We start from the raw sequence: 20,515 nt of genomic DNA, 5'->3' as shown, positions 1-20,515 counted from the left end.
ATGTAATACTATATTTTCACACATTTGCTATTATCCCATGTTATCAATTGTATTCATTCTTCTCTTGGATACTTAAAATATAATATCTGTATCACTAGTATTACTTATTTTATTGTATCACCTATTTTGTAAGGCAGTATTCTGTACCATCACTACTTGATTTCTGTATTTTGATTCTGTAGGATTATCATGTTTGTTTTTGGAACTTTTCTCCCCGGGCCTCTAATGAAAACTTGCTCACCCTGGCCCAGTAGACCTCCAGGTAAACAAATGCAAATAAATAAATAAATGCTGTTCTTCATGTTTCACTGTTGCAGTCATCACATTTGGGTTATCCCTGCCAGGGCAGCCTTCGGCCGGCCCGAATACTAGAGACACTTAGTATTTCTGCATCGGTTGCTGTCGCTTGAGGACTGACATCAGGTCATCAGTAGTATAAAGTAAGGCAGGCAACACCATTACATCAGTCTTTCTTGCTGTGGAGCCCAAAGCAGAAGCAGTTTGCACGAGTGCCAGTCTGACGCTACCTGAGTTTCGTCTACCAAATTGAAGTTGAAGTCTTCTAAAGCCAAGTACCCTGTTGGGGATCCTTTTTTCTTGCACTAACCGATGTCAGAAAAAGTTAATAATTGGCTCGCCTGTGGAAAACAAATACCACACCGAGATTTCCACTCTTACTGCGTCACTTGTTTAGGCCCAGACCACAGCATCCCTCGTTGTCGCTTCTGTGCTTTGTTCAATGCCAGAACTATCCGTCGAGCCTTTATTGTAGCCAGATATTTTCGCTTACAGTCCTCTAATTCAAATATGGCTTTGGTAAGCCATCCGACAGCAGATCTTCCGAAAAAACATAAAGATAAAGACAGAGAGACAGACTGCACAGGTCCAAACCTACCAACAATTCTTCTGTTAAGCTATTCGTCAGTTCTACTGTCCTCAGTGAGTTGCTTTCTCAGCCCCTGATGCCCACTTCTGTTGATTTGCAAGCCACTACCAAGATCCTTTCAAGTCAGGTATGCAGCAAAACTCTTCGATTAAGGATCCTGTGGTCATCTCAACCTTGGATGGGACCGGAGCCGCTGAGCAGGCACCAGTTTCCGAGGAAGTCCTTCGCACTACCGAATCTCAACACAGACATCATCTTTCGCGACTACCATTTTTTCTAAAACTACCAAGTTTCTTAGCCACATACAAACCACACTCAAGAAACCGATGACCCACTCTTGGGCACCTGCTACCTTGCCTCAGTTTCAAATGCTTAAAATGGCGGAAGACCTTATGCTGATCAGGGGAAGCCAAGCTACCCCCTCCAAAAGGAAGAGATCTGTCCCTTGTAGTTTTGTCTGAAGAAGAGACAGATGAATCTGATGCATCTGAATATGAAGACATGCAACCCCTCTCCACTTAAGAGGATTCTGATGCAGAGGATTCCATTCCATCAGCCTCTACCCCAGAGGATTTTTTCTTTGGGGAAACTCTGCATACCTTAAGGGAGCATTTCCAATGGGAGAGTCAGGACTACACTCAGTCTAAAAAGAGACTCGGGGAATTCCTAGATCTCCTACAATGCAGACCTTTGGCCTTTCCCCCAGTCCTAGATGTTGTGGAGGATGTTTTCCTCTAATACAAATTGACTCTTGCTGCCCTACCTCCTGCTCCCAGAAAAACAGACAGGTACTATAGAGTCCCTGTCTCCTACAAATATCTTTTTAAAAATCCTACAGCTGACCCTGAGGTCATTTCTCATGGACAGAAGGAATTAAAGCAACCTCTACTAAGAATCCCACCCCCTCAGACAGGGATTCCCGTGCTTTGGACAGATGGGTAAGAAAGTATACACCTCAGCTACTCTTGCTATCAGGGCACTAAATTGTCAGTTCCATATCCTGAAATTTCGGCAACATACCTTGGAACTCCTTAAACAAAAAATGTCTTCCTTTCCTGCTTGGACAGAATCTAAAGATTTACAAGAGTCTATGCATTCTGCAAGTCAAGTAACTAAACACACCTTGCACTATGGTTTTGACGCCCTAGAAGCTTCTTGCAGGGCAGCAGTCACTGGATCTGTCATTAGATGGCATGCATGTCTTAAGGAACAGCCCCTGCCAGATCATGTCAGATCTAAATTGTTGAATGCCCCTTGCACAAAGATAACTGATTTGGCACCAAGGCAGAAGAGGTCTAAAAGATGGAAGAAAAATCAAAATCTATGCAAACAGTTAAGGATTTCTTGTAGGTCCAGCCACCTAGGTTCAACAGGCATTGTCACTCCAAACACTGTGCCTTTCCTGCTTCCAGTAAACCAACCCAGCCTAGGCCCCGTGGAAGCAGACCCCCAAGACAGCAGCCCTAGGGAATGCAGAGATCTAAGCAGTGGACTACCTCCACTTCAAAACCAGGGAGTTCTAAGCCACCCCCGTATGGTAAAAACTCACAACTCATCTCCTCCACCCCCTCCCTCTGCCCACCTTCACTTACACCTAGGAGGAAAACTCTCCTTTCACTCAAGCATCTGGGCCACCATTATCAAGGACCAATGGGTTCTGAAAATTGTGTCTCAGGGGTACAAATTTTCCTTCCACATCCTTCCAACCCCAAAAGGGTTCCCAGATCTACCACCAAATCAGTGGGCAGAGGCTCAAAAGCAAATCATTTCCCTCCTCTCTGAGGGCAGTAGAGCACTTTCCTGCAGAACAGATAGGCCAAGGTTTCTACTCCAGACTTTTTCTGGTGCCCAGAAAATAGGGCACCTGGCACCCCATCCTCAGTCTTTCCATTCTCAACACCTTCCCGGTGATCCCAAAATTCAAAATGCTCACCCTCCAGCAGCTGCTACCCATGCTTTCCAAGGAAGCCTGGCTAGCCACCCTAGATCTAAAAGAGGCCTACCTCCACTTTCCTATCAGAGAATCATGCAGGAAATATCTCCGCTTCAGGGCAGGATCTCAACACTTTCAGTTCTCTGCGCTTCCCTTTGGCTTATCTACTGCTCCCATTGCCTTTTGCAGACAAAGAAATATTCAAATTTACCCATACTTAGATGACTGCCTTATTCAGGCAGACAGCCAGGAGAAGCTGCTGAAGCACCTGGCCTTTGTAAAGACCCTACTAACCTTCCTAGAGTACACAATTGACGAAAAGAAATCCAGACAGGTGCCCACCCAAAGGATAATCTTCCTGGTAGCAAGTCTGGACAAACCTTCCCAGATGTCATACCTTACTCCAAAGAAACACATTTTCCTGGCAACCTACTTCTCTCAACTAGCCACCAGGCCCCAGCTAACTGCAAGGAAGATCCTGCAAGCTCTGGAGTTCATGGCATCTTCATACTACTCATTCCACATGCCAGACTGCATGTGAGTAAACTTCAGTGTACCTAAAGAGCCTTTGGCCAACACTCTCAAGACCTGGAAACTCTTCTACCTATAATTCCTTGCTTTAGAAAAGTTTTTCTTTGGTGGGCAACAGCATGCTCCCACAACAAGGGAATGCCTTTCTCTCCAACCCCCGCCACCCAGACCCTCACCGCAGATGCATCAGACTACGCTTGGGGTGCGCACACCTGGGTGGCAGGTACATACAGGGCCAGTGGAGCCCACAGCAAATCCCTCTGCACATCAGTTAACAAGAGATGGTGGCTGTGTAGCACACCATGACAGCTTTCAAGCCCCTTCGCTCTCCAGGAGCTCTTCTGGACAAAAACAAACAACACCACTGTGATGTGGTGCACCAACAAGCAGGGAGAGACTCACTCCTACCCTCTATGCAGGCTGGCCATGAGCCTTTGGCACACAGCCTCTGCCATGCAACTACACCTGTTAACACAATTGCTACCAGGCTCTCTCAACTCTGTGGCAGACCAATTAAGCAGAAATCTTCTGGACCCATATGAGTGGTAGTTCAACAGAAGTACCTTCACCCTAATGACTCAGAAATGGGGAACCCCGAAGGTCGACCTCTTTGCCTCCCACACCAGCCATCAGCTCAGCAAATTCTGCACCAGGCAACATCACTGCATGGGTTGGAAAGGGGGTTGTCCTTCCCCAGGGTCAATCTATCGGTCTATGCTTTTCTTCACCTACCTCTCATCCCCAGGGTACTGCTCAAAATAAGGGAGGAAAAACCAAAGGACCATTCTTACAGCTCCAGACTGGCCCTGCCAGCACTGGTACCCCTTGCTGTCCTTGCTACCCCCATGGCATCTTCCTCACATTCCAAACCTCCTGACCCAAAGTGAGGGAGAGATGTTCTTCGTGTTTCACTGTTGCAGTCATCACACTTCGGTTATCTGCCTGCAGGTAGCCCTCAGTCGGCCCAAATACCAGAGACTTGGTATTTCTGCATCGGTTGCTGTCGCTCCAGATCTGACGTCAGGGGTATAAAAACAGGCAGCCGACACCATTGCATCAGTCTTTCTTCCCGAGGAGCCTGAAGCAGAAGCAGTTTGCAGGAGTGCCAGTCGGCCGCTACCTGAGTTTTCGTTATCGAATTGAATTATCCTTAAGTCTTCTAAAGCTAAGTACCCTATTGGGGATCCTTTTTTTCTTGCTCTAACAAATGTCAGAAAACATGCGTCACCTGTTCAGACCCAGACCACGACGTCCCTCGCTGTCAGTTTTGTGTCTTGTTCAAAGCCCGACCTATTTGTCGTCGGGCCCTTATTGTCACTAAATACTTTTATTCTCGTTCTCATTATTCAGAGATGGCTTCAGTAAGCCATCCGACTATCGATCAACTGAAAACAAGTAAGGATAAAGACAGAGACAGACCGCACAGGTCGAAAACTGCCGAAGATGCTTCCGTTAAGCTAGTTGCCAGTTCGTCGGTACTCAGTGAGGTGCTTTCGCAGCCCCTGATGCCCGCTTCATTGGATTCACAGGCCTCTTCCGAGACCTGTTCGGAGTCCGGTATGCTGCGAGACTCTTCTTCTATGGTACCTGCGGATGTCTCTACCTAGGATTGGTCCGGAGCCGCTGAGCAGACACTGGCTTCTGAGGAAGTTCTTCGCACTACCGATATTCGATACAAACCGATGGCTTCTTTTGTGTCTTTAGTTCTGTCTAAAACTACCAAGTTTTTAAGGTCAAGAGTACACTCTACGCCTAAAAAAAATGACGACCCAAACTCATGTACCTGCTTCCTTGCCACAACATCAAATGCTTAAAATGGCAGAAGACCTTATTATGTTGATTAGGGGAAGTCAGCCTTCCCCTGCTAAGAGAAAAAGACCTGTCACCAGCAACTTTAACAGACCAAGAGTTCGACGACACTGAGGTATCTGATTAGGAAGACATGCCTTTATCTACTTATGACGATTCAGATGCAGTGGAATCTGTTCCCTTTGCTTCTCCTCAAGAGGATTTTTCTTTTGGGGAAACCTTACTTACTTGAAGAGAGCATTTCCATTGAGAATGCCAAGACTATTCTCAGTCCAAAAAGAGACAGAATTTCTAGACTTGCCACAGCATAGGCCTTTAGCAATACCCCCAGTCCAGGATGTTGTGGATGATGTCTTTATGGAATCCAGTTTAACTCCTGATACCTTACCCCCTGCTCCTAGGAAACCAGACAGGTACTACAGAGTACCTGACTCTCTCAAATTCCTGTTCAGAAATCCTACTGCTGACCCAGAGGTAATCTCCCAGGGGCCCAAAAGTATCAAAGCAACTACAGCTAAGAATCCCACCCCTTTGGACAGGGACTCCAGAGCTTTAGAGAGATGGGGTAAGAAAGTATACACCTCTGCACCTCTCGCCATTAGGGCTTTGAATTGCCAGTTTCACATGCTGAAGTACCAACAACATGTTATGGAACGTATTAAGCAAAAAATAGCTACCTTTACAGACTGTGCAGAAAATAAAGAATTACAAGAGCTTATGCATTCTGCAAGCCAAGTCAGCAAGCATACGTGGCAGTGTGGCTTTGACACCCTAGAAGCATCGTGCAGGGCAGCATTCACTGGTTCTGTACTGAGAAGGCATGCTTGGCTTAAATAGCAAACCTTGCCAGACCATGTCAAATCAAAATTACTAGACGCTCCTTTAAATAAGGACAATCTGTTTAGCACCAAAGCAGAAAATGTTCTTAAAAAGATGGAAGAAAAAGCTAAATCTATGCAGACAGTCAAAGGTTTCTTGCAAGTACAGCCTCCTAGATTCAGTAGGCATTGCCCCTCGAAATATTGGTCCTTTCCAGCCCATCTTAAACTAGAACCAGGGGAAACAGACCCCCCCCCCCCCAGACTACAGTCTCAGGGTATGCAGAGATCTAAGCAGTGGAGTGCCTCCACCTCAAAAACAGGGAGTGCTAAGCCACCCCCTTATGGGAAGAATTCATATTGACTTCTCAACTCCACTCCCCACCTCTGCCCAACTGCTTCTGCCCCTAGGAAGAAAACTTGCCCATCATGCAAAAATCTGGACTGCCATCACCAAAGACCGATGGGTCCTCAACATAATACCCCAGGGGTACAAATTTTACTTCCACTCACTGCCGACCCCAAAACGGTTCCCAGACTTTCCTCCAAATCAAGTTCAATCCCTGCTCTCTATAAGAGCAATTCAGCCTGTTCCTGCGGAACAGATAGGTCAAGGGTTCTATTCCAGACTTTTCCTGGTACCCAGAAAAGAGGACACTTGGTGCCCAATCCTAGATTTTTCCATCCTAAACACCTTCCTGATGGTACCAAAATTCAAAATGCTCACCCTACAGCAGCTTCCTGCTATGCTGGCCAAAGATGCCTCGTTAGCTACCCTAGACTTAAAAGAAGCCTATCTGCACATCCCTATAAGGGACTCCTACAGGAAATATCTATGCTTCAGGGCAGGATCTATGCATTATCAGTTCTCTGCACTTCCCTTTGGCTTATTCACTGCTCCCAGAGTATTCACAAAATGCCTGGCTCCAGCAATTGTCTACTGCAGAGAAAGAAAAATTCAAATTTACCTATACTTGGACGACTGCCTGATTCAGGCAGACATTCAGGAAATGCTGTTGCAGCACCTGACATTTGTAAAAAATCTTTTAACTTCCCTGGAGTTACAATATCAACGAAAAGTAATCAAAACTAGTCCCCAGTCAAAAGATTGTATTCCTGGGAGCAAGCTTGGACACAGCATTCCAGATGGCATTCCTTACACCAGGAAAAACAAGTCTAGCTGACAGACTACTTCAGTCAAATGGCCACCATAACCCAGCTATCCGCAAGGAAAATCCTGCAGGCTGTAGGGTTCATGGCCTCATGCATCCTACTAATTCTATATGCCAGACTGCATGGGAGGAAACTTCAATCGTACTTAAAAAGTCTTTGGTGCCAACATTCTCAGGACCTGGAAACCATCATTCCTATCATACCTTGTCTAAGGACAGAGTTTCTTTGGTGGGCAGCAACATGCTACCACAACAAGGGACTACACTTTACTCAACCCCATGCCGCCCAGACCCTAACCACAGATGCATCAGATTATGCCTGGGGGGCACACCTGGATGACAAGTGCATTCAGGGCCACTGGAGCCCAAGTCAAATTCATCTGCACATAAACCAAAAAGAGATGCTAGCTCTGCAGCATGCTATAACAACTTTCAGATCCCTACTCTCACCAGGACCCTTACTAATAAAAACAGACAACACCACAGTTATGTGGTACATCAACAAGCAGGGGGGAACCCACTCTGCAGGCTCACCATGGCCCTGTGGAACACGGCTTTGAACAAGGTCCATCTGCAAGCTCAATTCCCTGCCAGGCAAACAAAACACACTGGTAGATGACTTAAGCAGAAATCTCCTAGACTCACATGAGTGGCAACTAGAGCCCAGAACCTTCAGCCTTCTGATTCAGAAATGGGGGACCCCAGAGGTGGATCTCTTTGCCTCCCCCTGCAATCACCAGCTCAGCAAGTTCTGCACCAGGACGCGTCACAGCAGGGCCTGGAAAGTGGATGCCCTATCCTTCCAGTGGGTAAAACCTCTCAATCTATGCACCCCCCCTTCTCTCAAGATAAGACAGGGCAGACCAAGGACAAGTCTGATTGCCCCGGACTGGCTATGCCAGCACTGGTACCCACTCCTGCGCAGCCTGTCACTGGTGCCACCCTGGCACCTACCCCAGAGCCCCACCCTGCTCACTCAGCTGGGGGGACAGATCTTGCATCCGCAAATGCAAACCTTAAGTCTAGCAGCCTGGCTTATTCCTTGAATTCTCCCTCAGTGACCAGCCTAAGCAAGCAGGTACTGGATGTCATTCTTGCAGCCTGAAGACCAAGTACAAGGAAATCCTATGCTGATGAGTGGAAAAGGTATTGCTCCTGGATTCAATCTAAAGGAGAGGACACAACTCCTGCTCTCCCTACCTCTAATCCTGCATTACTTAGCAGATCTACTCCACAGAGGCCTATCCTTTTTCCTCCATTAAGATCCATGCCTCTGCCATCTCGACTCATTACAACTCTCAGCCACCCCTATTCTCTCACCCTCTCATCAAACAGTTCCTGAGAGGGGCAAACTACTTAAGGCCACCAAGGAGAGCACCCACCCCTGCTTGGGACCTTAACTTTGTACTAGAAAAGCTCACACTGCCCCCTTTCGAGCCTGCAGTGTTAGCAGACTTAAAATTCCTCTCTTGGAAAACAGCATTGCTCCTGGCCATCACTTCAGCAAGAAGAGTGTTTGAGCTACAAGCACTTATGGCCGTGGAACCCTTCATCATTTTGTATTCTGACAGGGTCTCCCTCAGGACTAATCCTTCCTTTATGCCCAACATGGTGTCCAGTGTGGCTCTCAACCAATCTATCCTTTCCATTTGCCGACCTTCTTCCCTAATCCTCAATATAAAGGGGAAAGGATCCTGCACTCCTTGGACATGCACAGACAGCTCAGATTCTACCTGGATAGGACTAAGCCCTTCACAAAATCTGACCAGTTACTACTCAGTTTTGCACCAGGGGCAGAGGGCAAGGCCATTTCAAAACATCCAATTTCCAAATGGATAGAACACTGTGTCCATTTCTGCTACAAACACCATGGGAAACCAACCCCCTCAGGATGTCAGAACACATTCCACTAGGACAACTTCTACCTCTACAGCATTCCTCAGTGGAGTCCCTACCAGGGACATTCTGGAGGCTGCTACCTGGAGTTCTGTACATACATTCACCAAGCATTACCACCTGCCTATATTTTCCAAATCCAGGGTTGGTTTTGCATCTGCCCTCCTGCAGGGCATACTAGCCAGCCCAAATACTTCTGGAGTACCTCCACCCTTTCTACAGCTTTGGGAATCAACCCAAGTGTGATGACTGCAACAGTAAAACACGAAGAACATAGTACAGTTGTGTACACTTACCATAAATGTAGATGTTCATCTGTATTCACTGTTGCAGTCCTGGTTTCCCTCCCTCCACCTCTCTTCTCTCTCCTCTCTGTTTATACTACTCACCCCTTGCAGGGGTATTGGTATTTACTTTTTACTGGTGGAAATTTTTCCATCATAGCTTAGCTCCCTGTTGGGGGGGCTCTTGACATTTGGGGCAAGAAAAACTGATGTAATGGTGTTGGCTGCCTGTTTTTATACCCCCTGACAACCTGACGTCAGACCTGGTGTGACAGCAACTGATGCAGAAATACTAAGTCTCTGGTATTCGGGCCGACTGAGGGCTACCTGCAGGCAGAGATAACCCAAGTGTGATGACTGCAACAGTGAATACACTTGAACATCTATATTTATGGTAAGTGTACACAACTGTACTTTCTTGCATCCCCAATTGCAGACACTTAATTTGGCAGCTTGGCTTATTCTCTATCCTCGAACCAATCTGCCAACCTCAGTAAACAGATTCTGGATGTTATCCGTGAGGCCAGATGTCCTAGCACCAGAAAGTCTTATGCTGATAAATGGAAAAGGTTCTGCACCTGGATCCAGGCTAAGGGAGCCATTATGGCCCAGCCCTCTCTCCCTCTCGTCCTGGATTACTTAGCTGACCTACTACACAGTGGCCTCTCTCCACTATAAAAATTCATGCCTCTGCTATTTCTGCTCATTTTCCCACTGAGCAGCCCATTTTCTCACACCCTTTGATCAAACAGTTCCTAAGAGAGGCTAGAAACTTGAGGCCACCCAGAAGGACAGCTACACCAGCTTGGGACATTAACTTTGTATTTGAAAACTCACCCTGCCCCTTTTTGAACCAGCCTCTTCTGCAAAGGTTAAATTCTCTCCTGGAAGACAGCATTCCTTCTGGCCATCACTTCAGCCAGGAGAGTCTCTGAGCTGCAAGCACTCATGGCAGTGGAACCCTTCATCATCTTTCATGCAGACAAGGTATCCCTCAGAACTAACTCATCTATCATGCCCAAGGTGGTGTCCAGTGTGGCTCTCAACCAATCCATTCATTTGCCCACCTTTTTTCCTAATCCCCAGAACAAAGGGGAAAGGATTCTTCACTCTCTAGATGTGCACAGACAGCTCAGATTCTATCTAGACAGGACTAAATCCTTCAGAAAGTCTGATCAATTGCTGGTTAGCTTTGCTACATGGGCAGAAGGCAAAGATATCTCCAAACAAATCATTTCCAAATGGATAGCACACTGCATGCATTTCTGCTACAAACCACATGGAAAGCCTTCCCCCAAGGGGGTCCACGACACACTCAACCAGAGCAGCATCCACCTCTACAGCTTTCCTCAGAGGAGTCCCCACCAGAGACATCCTGGAGGCTGACACCTGGACATCTGTTCACACATTTACCAAGCGTTACCACCTGCCTCTCTTCTCCAAATCCAGGGCAGGGTTTGCCTCTGCAGTCTTGCAAGGCATCCTAGCCAGCCCCTAGTTTCATCGACTTGACTCCACCGTTTGGGAATCAAACCAAATGTGATGACTGCAACAGTGAAACACGAAGAACATAGTACTGTTGTGTACACTTACCATAAATGTAGATGTTGAGTGTATTTACTGTTGCAGTCCTGGTCCCCCCCCCATCCCCCTTTTCTTTCTCCTTTTATTACAATTCTAACTTGTTGTTCGCCTTTCCTTTCAAGGAACATATTGGTATTTATTTTCCACTGATGGAGTTTCTTCCACCAGACCCAGGCCTCCTACTTGGGGGCTCCTGACAGGTTAGGGCAAGAAAAACTGATGTAGTAACGGCTGCCTTACTTTATACTACTGATGACCCGGTGTCAGTCTTCAAGCAACAGCAACTGACGCAGAAATACTAACTCTATGGTATTCGGGTCGGCCAAGGGCTTTCCCGGCAGGGATAACCCAAATGTGATGACTGCAACATTGAGTACACTCTAACATCTACATTTATAGTAAGTGTACACAGCTGTACTTTCTACTGCACAACCAGTTTCTGCAGAGTGTCAATGCAAAGAGCAGGAATAGCTGCTTTCCTTCCCCACAGGATTGGCAAGCACTGGCCACTTATTCCTATCATCCCCTGCTTGGCTCCTCCGATGCCTTGGCCATTATTTTGAACCCTGGTTGCCCGGGTTGTAGTCAGGGCTGTAACCATCTCTGCCATGGAGCTAAGATATGTCAATACTGCAGTACTGAAAGTTATGTATGTCATAAAATTACATCGGGTACCAAGCCAGCAGTACATTTTTTTCTGTCCATGTTTGGAGAGAGAGAGAGGAGAAATCCCAGTGGTTTCAGTGCAGAACTGTATTTTTTTCAGTTTTTCTATTAAAGCATATTTTCATAGTGTAGATAACAGAATACTAAATTAAAATGTAGCAACATCAGTCAGGTTACTGCACCTGTTTTTGAATTTTTACCTGATCCTGGGAAGCAACATCTTCTCCTAAAAGCAGTACACCATCCATTCAAAGGTTACTGTACTGTGAATAGATCTGTTACAGTTTTAAACACCCCTTTCAGGTGTCAAGCTTAGGTTTTATTTCAGCATGTCTTCCTTTAGGCAATTTCTTTGTTAGAATTTGACTTGGGGATAGTCCATTTAAGAAACTGACAATTGTTTGATAATAATAGAGAACAAAATTCATGCTTTTCAAAAGTTAGTGTGCTTCATTGGATGTTATCTTTGCCCCAGGTACGGTAACCTCTGAAGTAATTGTTCAAGTAAAGGGGATGCAGAGGAGCAAAGCCTTTTGTATTGTGTGGTTGTGGGTGGTGAGTAAACCCCTCCACACACTGAAGTCTTATTTTCAGATTCTCTCTATACTATTTTCTTCTTTCAGAAGCAGAATTAATTGAAAGGGACAACAAGCAGATGTCCCAGAATAATTTTTGAACTTCTTGCCCCCACTGCATTCTGACCATCAAACCCTCTTTTGGTCAGCTGGCCCATTCATTCCCCATACACTGGGGCAAGAGATGACCAAGAGGGGCTATCATTTAGGCAGGAACTTGGTCCCTCCTGTTATGTTGCCCTAACATCATTGTGCGTGCATAGTAACAGTCCTCAGGGTTCCTCATCCAGTGGGCATTAGTGAAGGCATGTCACTTATTTCCACAGCTGACGTAACCCCTCAGGACATTCCTGTCTCCCTCCCCTTGAAGCCAGTGTTTCTGTGAGTTCTTCAGTCTCCATTAGGGATTCTTTCATGGGAATGTACACTCCAAGCATAAATTTCCACATTCTCCCTCTGTGGAGGGGCAAGCTAGTAAAGTTGTATCACTCCTCTCCTCACCCATGCCATCCAAGCCACTAATCAAACTTTGGTTACCTAGCTCATATTTTTTATGACTTTATCCTGATGACCTAGATCAAGTGTTTTATTAACCCAGGACTGATGGCTGCAATGCTATTGTTAGCAGAATACAACATGTACTATGGTAGAATAGCATTTTGAAGTTTTTGTGCTCTTATTACTTAAGGAAGCAAAGCATGCAGCAGTGTAGCCTTAGAAAATGTGCATTGTCCCTGATTTTATTGAGAATTTGAGAAAATGCATTTTTATTTGGGGGGGGGTGACATACATCCAGTGTTGTGTAGGATTCATTCTGTAGTAGCAGTCCATGCCCTTCAGGAAGTATTCAGTTCATCTATGCATAACTAACCTTCAGGTCTCTCTCAAACCATGTTGCTGGTGTTCTAGGTAGAAATCCATCTGTGTCATTGATGGTAGAGTCCTGTTGCATTTTTTTCATAGCAGTTTTGTGGTTTCTGCACTGCCGTATTAAAGAAAAAAAGGATTGTTTTTCTTGCTAGAAAATTTGGATTTACAGGCCCACCAAGTATATATTTATCTTGCAGTGTGCATGAGTACTTGAGTCTGCCAGAATAGTATTTCCTCATAAACATGCCCTTATGCACCAGGCAGCTTATTATATGGGTATTCTTGTTAACACTTGACTGTTTCTGAAACAAAGTACTGTGAGTTTCCTGGAAGACATGAAGGACTGTCATCTCCTGCTATTCCATAAGATTGGATTTTTGTCTTCACTGAGTGAGTGTGCACGGCTTTTACAAATCCTAAGTGAACTCATTAATGTTGCACATTACTGCTATCTCCATGTATGTATAAATTCCAACAGTTTTAGGATGATTGCCTGTGGTAACCTAAAAGTATTTCTGTTTTTCTTTCTTTTAGTGAATGAGGACAAAACCTTAATGTCACATGTTTTTACATTTGTTTCCTTTAGCTGAACCCAGTTTTGGTTGATGTAGTGTGTTTTCCTTTATGATTAGATGTAGAATATCATTTTAATTAAAAATATTTCCATATACCGAATTAAGAACTTGTGCATTTTATTTTTGTAACAGGTACTTTATCAGCTTTGGATTGGTCAGAGCTCAGAGTTTTTCAGACGGCTTGCCCTGTTACTCTCTCCAGCCCTTAAATCTTGTGAGACCATGATGTCACCAGAACATTTTGCTTATCGTGTTCTGTCTGATGTAACCAAGAATCTACCTCAGACTCTCTCTGTCTGTCTGGCAGAGCTCAAACGGAGTTACGAGTTTCACCGGTACTTTGAAGCCCAGCACTATTCTAAATCTGAACGATGTATGAAGCCAAAACAGAAGTCAGGAGACCTCAACAACCTCTGTACTGCTGTGCGCAGCTTACAGCTCCATTTGAAAGCCCTTCTAAATGAGTATGTTTAGCACGATTTCCTAATATTTATGCAAATGTTTTTGTGTTGCTTTGACTACTTACTGGAATTCATTTAACAGGTAATGATAGAGGTGCTTTTATAGTACTGCACCTGGTATGAATGAATACAACATAAGGCTGTTTTATGGGATTTTTATTGTTGAAACAACTTTTTTTTATTTTGTATAGTTGAAAAACTACAGGCAGCGATTAATCCAAATGTGTTTCTCTTGCTGAGCTCTGCTGATCATGTTGCTTAATATTATTTTGCTTCTGTTTATTGAGGCATCTTTATGTGAAAATCTTGCCTGCAAAAAGGCTCCTGTGGAAACATTTCTTGCCTAATTGCTTACCAGAGGTTTGTATAGTCTAACATTACATGCTGACATTACCTGATTCCATGAGGTGAAAAGCCTCAGTGCCTTTCTCAGTTTTTTTCCATCATTTATTATTGTAGCTTTATGTTGCATTTAGAGTTATTCTCTCGAGTTTTGTGTTAAGCTCCATTTTTGATTAATTTTTCAGAAGATTTGCCCAATAATGATAAAATTCCTGCAACAAATGAGTATGGCCTTTTGTGTGTGCTATTTAATTCAGGTCATGACCTCTAGATCATTGAGGCCTATTGAATTAACTATTAGCTAGGAGCTACTAGATATAGAATAGTCCATCTTCAGTAACCAGCAGGGCAGCATGCCACAAGCATTTGGACTACTCGGCTGATAAGACTTTCTCATGCTGCTTGGCATCTCAGTTATGTAACTAGATAAAACCCTTATGACGAATCAGGCAATTTGGGTTTAAGTACTAGGTCAGCCAACTGAGGGGCTGACAGAGAGCATAGGTGGTGCCTCTCTTCGGAGTGGAAGTAAGTGGTCTCCCAGCCATCTTTGCCTGACACTGGTTGTGTGAGGTGAAAGTCTCACAAGTAATCTAAAGCAGGAACTAGTATGAGCATGGCTTGAACTGTGGCCGCCAAGATGGTGATGGTAGTTTCGTTGCCATCAACTGCAAGTGAGCGAGCATGTGCAGACATGAAGGAGCATTAATAACATAGGTGTGAATGTCACCCCATGAAGGTGGGGTTAGAGCCATAATAGAAAGGCTGACGATTGCTGGAACATCAGCAAGAGTACAGGTGTCACCCAATATCTGCCCAAATGACAGCCACCCATACAGACTCTCACTGTGGTGGATCTGTAGAGTGATTCCACACAACCATGAAAAGAGTGTACCTGTCTACATCTGGGAAGGCATGATGATTGGTAGTCACGGGGGAAAGAAAGACCCAGAAATTTTTATCAGGTTATTTTGCTCCCCTTCTTTCCCATTGTACATCACTGTCCCTCAGTCTCCAGTTCTTTTTTGCCACTTAAAACCGTTGCTGTGTAAGAAGTGACATTAGACTGTCTTGTAGAAAATTGGGGAAAACAATTTTCTGCAGCTGCTCTCATTCTAACAATTGCATGTGGGAACTTGAATGTGATTGGTGCTTTATTCCTATTTCCTCTACTCTTTTTAAATGTATTTTTTTTCTTATATGTTGGATTTTTCTCCCTGTAATGTTAGTAGGCTTGGACCTTTGCAGTCTAAAACACCAAAACCACTGTTTAAAAAGCGTGCCTGTGGTGGAGCTGTGTCTCCCACCAGTGAAGACAAACAAGGTCTGATTTGCTTAGGTGAAGGACATAATAATTGCTGTGATTGAGGCACAGAGAAAGAAGGAAAGCCCAACACCTTTTATTTAAAGATCTGGCAATTCTCCTAAGCCATAGCCAGGATCTCCTGTGGATCTTGATACCAAATTGTCAGCTTTGCTGTGCCCTCCAAACCCAGCCAGAACAGAAACTCCAGATAATTTTTCAATGAAAAGAGAAGCCTCCTGTAAGCACAAGAGTTACTACAGTTGTGGAGTCTAAGAAAGTAAAAATAATGCAACAGAATTTATAGGATGGGAATAAGTTACTCACCATCTCCGCCTCATCTAGACCCACCTTAAATCATGTTGTTTCTTCATTGCTTTGAAATGTAATGAAGCAGTTGTCAATGTGCAAAATAATGTGCAGCTCTCTATCTTGTCCTCTTGTTCTTGGGGCACTGGGAGAAGTTGCATAAAGGCCAAATGCTGTCCTTTTTGGTCCTGGAGTCGCATATTGCCTTGTTGCCAGTATTTTTTTTTTTTATAGGTTCATAGGTTGGTACTAGGCTATCCAGCCCTAGGGCCTATACAAGCCTAACCATAACAATTCTCTGGCTGTTTACTTCCCTGGACCCCTGTCTAGCAGGGCGACTAACGTGATCCCCGGGGTGAATTTCCTTTCTCCCATCCAATCGTCAAGGTTCCTTTTGAAGAGGGTCAAAGAGGCACTCTGCTTGACATGTTTGGGCAGTCTATTCCAGAGTCTGGGGAGTCTGTGGGTCAGGAACCTATCCCTCCAGCATGTTTTGTTTATTGTGATGACAAGGTTTAGATCCCTGGAGTGTGTGGCTCTGATGGATTGGGATTTCTTTAGGTGTAGCATGTCCAACAGCTCTGGGTTTGACCTGGCCTTATATGTTAAGCCGAGATCGCCTCGGAGTAGACGATATGTGACAGAGTATAGCTGGAGTTTTTTAAGGCGGTCAGCATAGGGCATCTGCTTTAGGCCTGTGATTCTTTTAGTGAGGTATTTCTGCGACTTTTCCATTTGTTGCAGATGTCTTGAGAGGTACATACCAAATGGGGTGTTGTATTCTATAATGGGTTTAATGAGGGATGAGTACAGTGGGACAATGACCTCCTTTTTCCTGGATGAAAATCCCTTAGTGATGTGTGCCACATAGAAGGATTTACTGACTGTTGTGGCGATGTGGTTATCGAAGGTGAGACCACTGTCCACCTGTGACCCTAAGTCTCTTATCACACTTTCACTATTTAGTGTACTGCCAGCTATGTGGTAATTCACAAGTGCATGTTTTTTCCCAAAGGGGATAACTACATTTTTTGGCATTGAGCTTGAGCCCATGGCACTGGCACCAAGCATCTGTTTCTGTAAGGCCCTTTTGTAGAGTATCTACATCATTTGGGGATTCAGTAATGGCTCCCAGTTTGCAGTCATTTGCAAACTTTGTTAGCCAGAGTCCTTTAATGTTGGTCTGTACTTCAGAGAAGTAGATGCCAAACAAGAGCCAGGACTGAACCCTGAGGTACTCCACTTGTCTGGAGCTGGATTTGGAGTCGGCTACGTTTACAGTGTGGGTTCTGTCAGTAAGTTTTAGCCCTTTACACTGATCCCCAAGCTAATGGTACGCAGGCCTTTATTTACTAGGCCAGCACGAATGTCTCTGTCTCCTTTTCTGTGCCTGTACCAAAACCTGATAGCAGTAACTGTAAATACATGACTCTTAGGATCAGTTTTTCATGCACTATACTTGCTTCTCTGTGTGTACATGATGCCATACTTGCTGCCTCTGATGTACTTTGACATTGGCAGTACAGAGTTACATGAGGCCATTGCTCGTGACATCCATTTTACCATTGTCAACAATCCGGTTGCTTGATATGGCTGTTAAGTGTCTCCACTTTAAACATCTATGACACACGATACTACTAGCACCCTCCTACTTATGTGTTGGCACAGGTCTTGTTGTAATTTATCTTAATGTAAGCAAGCTACATTGCAGGTATACTGTGAAGCTTTCAGACGTATCCACAGATCCCTGCAGCAGACAGGCCTTCCTTCAGCCCAGTTTGCTTCAGCAGCCTGCCAAAAGACATTTTCCAAATAGGGTATCTTCATTTGTTAATCAGACACCCTTCCAAAAAGATTACATAAAAAACAGTGAGAAAAGAAAGCCATTGGAGTCTTTTCTGGACTTCTTGCAGCTGATCTGGATGAAGAAGAAGAAATGCATTCTTTGGGATCTCCTCCTGAAGATCTGAAGTTTGGGGGATACCTGCCTATAGTGCAGGAAGAAGAGAAGATCATATTCCACCCCCACCCCCAGAAGAGACCTGCAGCAAGCCTGTAGTGTTTTTTTTTTCTCCTGCAGTTGGTCTCATTCTACTAGGCAATCTCAGAGATATGCATCAGTATTACTTGCAGACAACCTGGATGTACTAGCCCCAGTCCTCCATAAGGTGAGTAACATTTTCTGCATGTTTGAGACTGCAGGATCTGGCAAACTCTCATTTCCAAGACCTGACTTTGTTTCTGTAGACATCCTGTGTAAGGATTTAACTCCACAGAGTCGGGCTGTCCTTCCCTTGGCTAGGAACTATATGAACATGGATAATTTTACTAAGCATGTGTTCATGTCCACCAGACTTTTCATGTGAACATTGAGTTATCTCATATTTCCAATGGGATCTTTCAGATGAAATACTGCCTGTGAGAGAAGTTACTGAATGGAACATTTTGAGGATAAACTCAATGCCCAGGCCATGTCCTACTCAAAGACCACCAGCTTTTATGATCTGTTTTGTCTGCAGTGATTGGCAGGGTCTGGCATAGTTCTGTACATAGAGTCCTTGCTCATACACTAACTTTTTGTAGCTTGCCAAGGTCATCTGCATGGGTTCCTTATGTTGTGGAGAGGCATTCTAAGGATATAGAAGAGCAAACCAAGACTTGTATGGCTGTGGGAGTAAATTTTCTTTCTTTGCATCATTCTTACAACAGTTGGAAGAGGAGCCAGTGCCTGCTGCATTTCTGGGGGAGACCCCCAAGTAGAACTAGTAGGCGAATACTGGAAAGGAAGAGGATAGTAGCAGAACCAGTTGGAAAGGGCCCAGTGTCAGCCAGGTCAATTCCAGCAAGGTCATACACCCACTGGAAGTGGCAGCCACTACTTACAGTGAGTCTGCAGACAGCAGCACTCCTAAATCCTTCCTCAAACTCTTCCCTTTGAACCCATTTGTTGGGGGGGGGGGGGTCACCTGTCCCTTCATCTGCCTCAGTGGTCACCAAGAACAGTTGGGTTAGGGGGCTGATATCGAAAGGGTATATTATCCCATTCATCAGTCCCCCGTTTACAACATCACTGCTATGTATAGATTTTTTATTTTATTTATTTTACATTTGTTAACTGGGAAAGTCCGATTGGATACAGGTCCATTTTCAGCGGAGGCCCGGGGAAAGACTTAACAGTTGCAGTTTTTTATACAGTTACATATAGATACATGTTCCAGATTTGTTGGAATACATACTTAAAAATTTACAGTTATTAATTCTCATATTAGAACATAAATAGTTATAGTAGTACAAAGCTGAGCAAGGTAGCATATAATTCATTAGTATAATATGTTAGAGTGAGACGGCTAATGTTTCAGACTTTTTGTAAGACTTTTCTACAAGTAGCCAGGGAATGTAGTCATACAAAGTGAATATTGAGTAGGTTAGTCTGGGTTTGTACAGGAGCACAACCAGTGAATTTTTAGGTGCGTTTTGAGAGATGTTATAAATTGGATAATGGAGTGAACTGCTGTAAGTTCAGCAGGGAGTAGGTTCCAGATTTTGCCAACAGAGTTGGAAAATAGTGACTCACCAGCTAAGTTATTGGATTTAACAGTTTGTACTAGCATTTTATCAGAAGAGCGGAGTTAGGTTACTCTAGGCGGTGATTATATTTTTGAGTATGGGCATGCTTTCGGGCTGACTGAGGACTTTGTGAGCAACTATTAATTGGTTATACTGCAGTTGAGAGGGTAACTATGGCCAGCATAGGGATCATAGGTTAAGACTGTGGTGTGTTCTATATGCTGAACCTGTGGCAAATCTGGCTATGTTATTATAGCAGCTATTGAGTTTATTGAGGTCAGATTTACTTAAGTTTGTATAAATCAGGAGGCATAAAGAAGACTTGATAGTAAATGTGTATGGGGGAAGTCACTGTCCTAGCAGTTGGGGTTAGGAATGGCTTAATCCTATATAAAGAGCCAAGCTTCTTATTGACTGTTTTAATGGTTCTATCGATGTGGGCATCAAACTTAAGGTTATTGTAGACTATTGCACCTAATAGTTTTGTATTAGATTATGGGGAATTTATGGTGCCATTGTTGGATGTTATGGTAAATGATGACAAAGGGACTTTCCGAGTGTGGATGAAGAGTAACGGTTTTGTTTTATTTGGATTTAATAGAGATGCCGGTCAGTGAACCAGCTTTCAACTTTGTTAAAGGTATTTTGGGATAAGGTCTTGTAGGTCTGTCGGGGAGGTGGCAGAACAGATTAGGGTAAAGTCATCTGCATATTGAATGCAGGTTGCTTTGGGGATGACTGTATGGAGATGGAAAATAAGAGGTTCTAGTATAGACCCTTGAGGCACTCCAAGGGTGATTGGCAGTAGGGAGGATAGGCTATCCTTCCATGGCTCAGCTTGTTGTCTGCCACTTAGGATTGAAACCAGCATATTGCCAGGTTATCTATGGCGATAGTTTTTAGTGTGAAAAGGAGTAGTTGATGATTTACCATG

General features: G+C 44.4%; 1 protein-coding gene across 1 annotated transcript in view; it reads left to right on the top strand.

Moving 5' to 3' along the window:
* Positions 1 to 20,515, top strand: part of VEZT (vezatin, adherens junctions transmembrane protein) — a gene marked incomplete in the record, with an annotated part of 850,549 nt that overhangs the window by 642,811 nt on the left and 187,223 nt on the right. The window contains 1 exon segment of the mRNA XM_044087638.1: positions 13,732 to 14,063. Coding sequence (XP_043943573.1) covers positions 13,732 to 14,063 — 332 coding nt within the window.

The sequence above is a fragment of the Protopterus annectens genome, chromosome 11.part0 (assembly GCF_019279795.1).
Source record: "Protopterus annectens isolate FY-2018-M chromosome 11.part0, PAN1.0, whole genome shotgun sequence".
Classification (NCBI taxonomy): domain Eukaryota; kingdom Metazoa; phylum Chordata; order Ceratodontiformes; family Protopteridae; genus Protopterus; species Protopterus annectens.
Note: the sequence above shows the minus strand (reverse complement) of the source record. Positions and strands in the feature narration are given on the sequence as shown.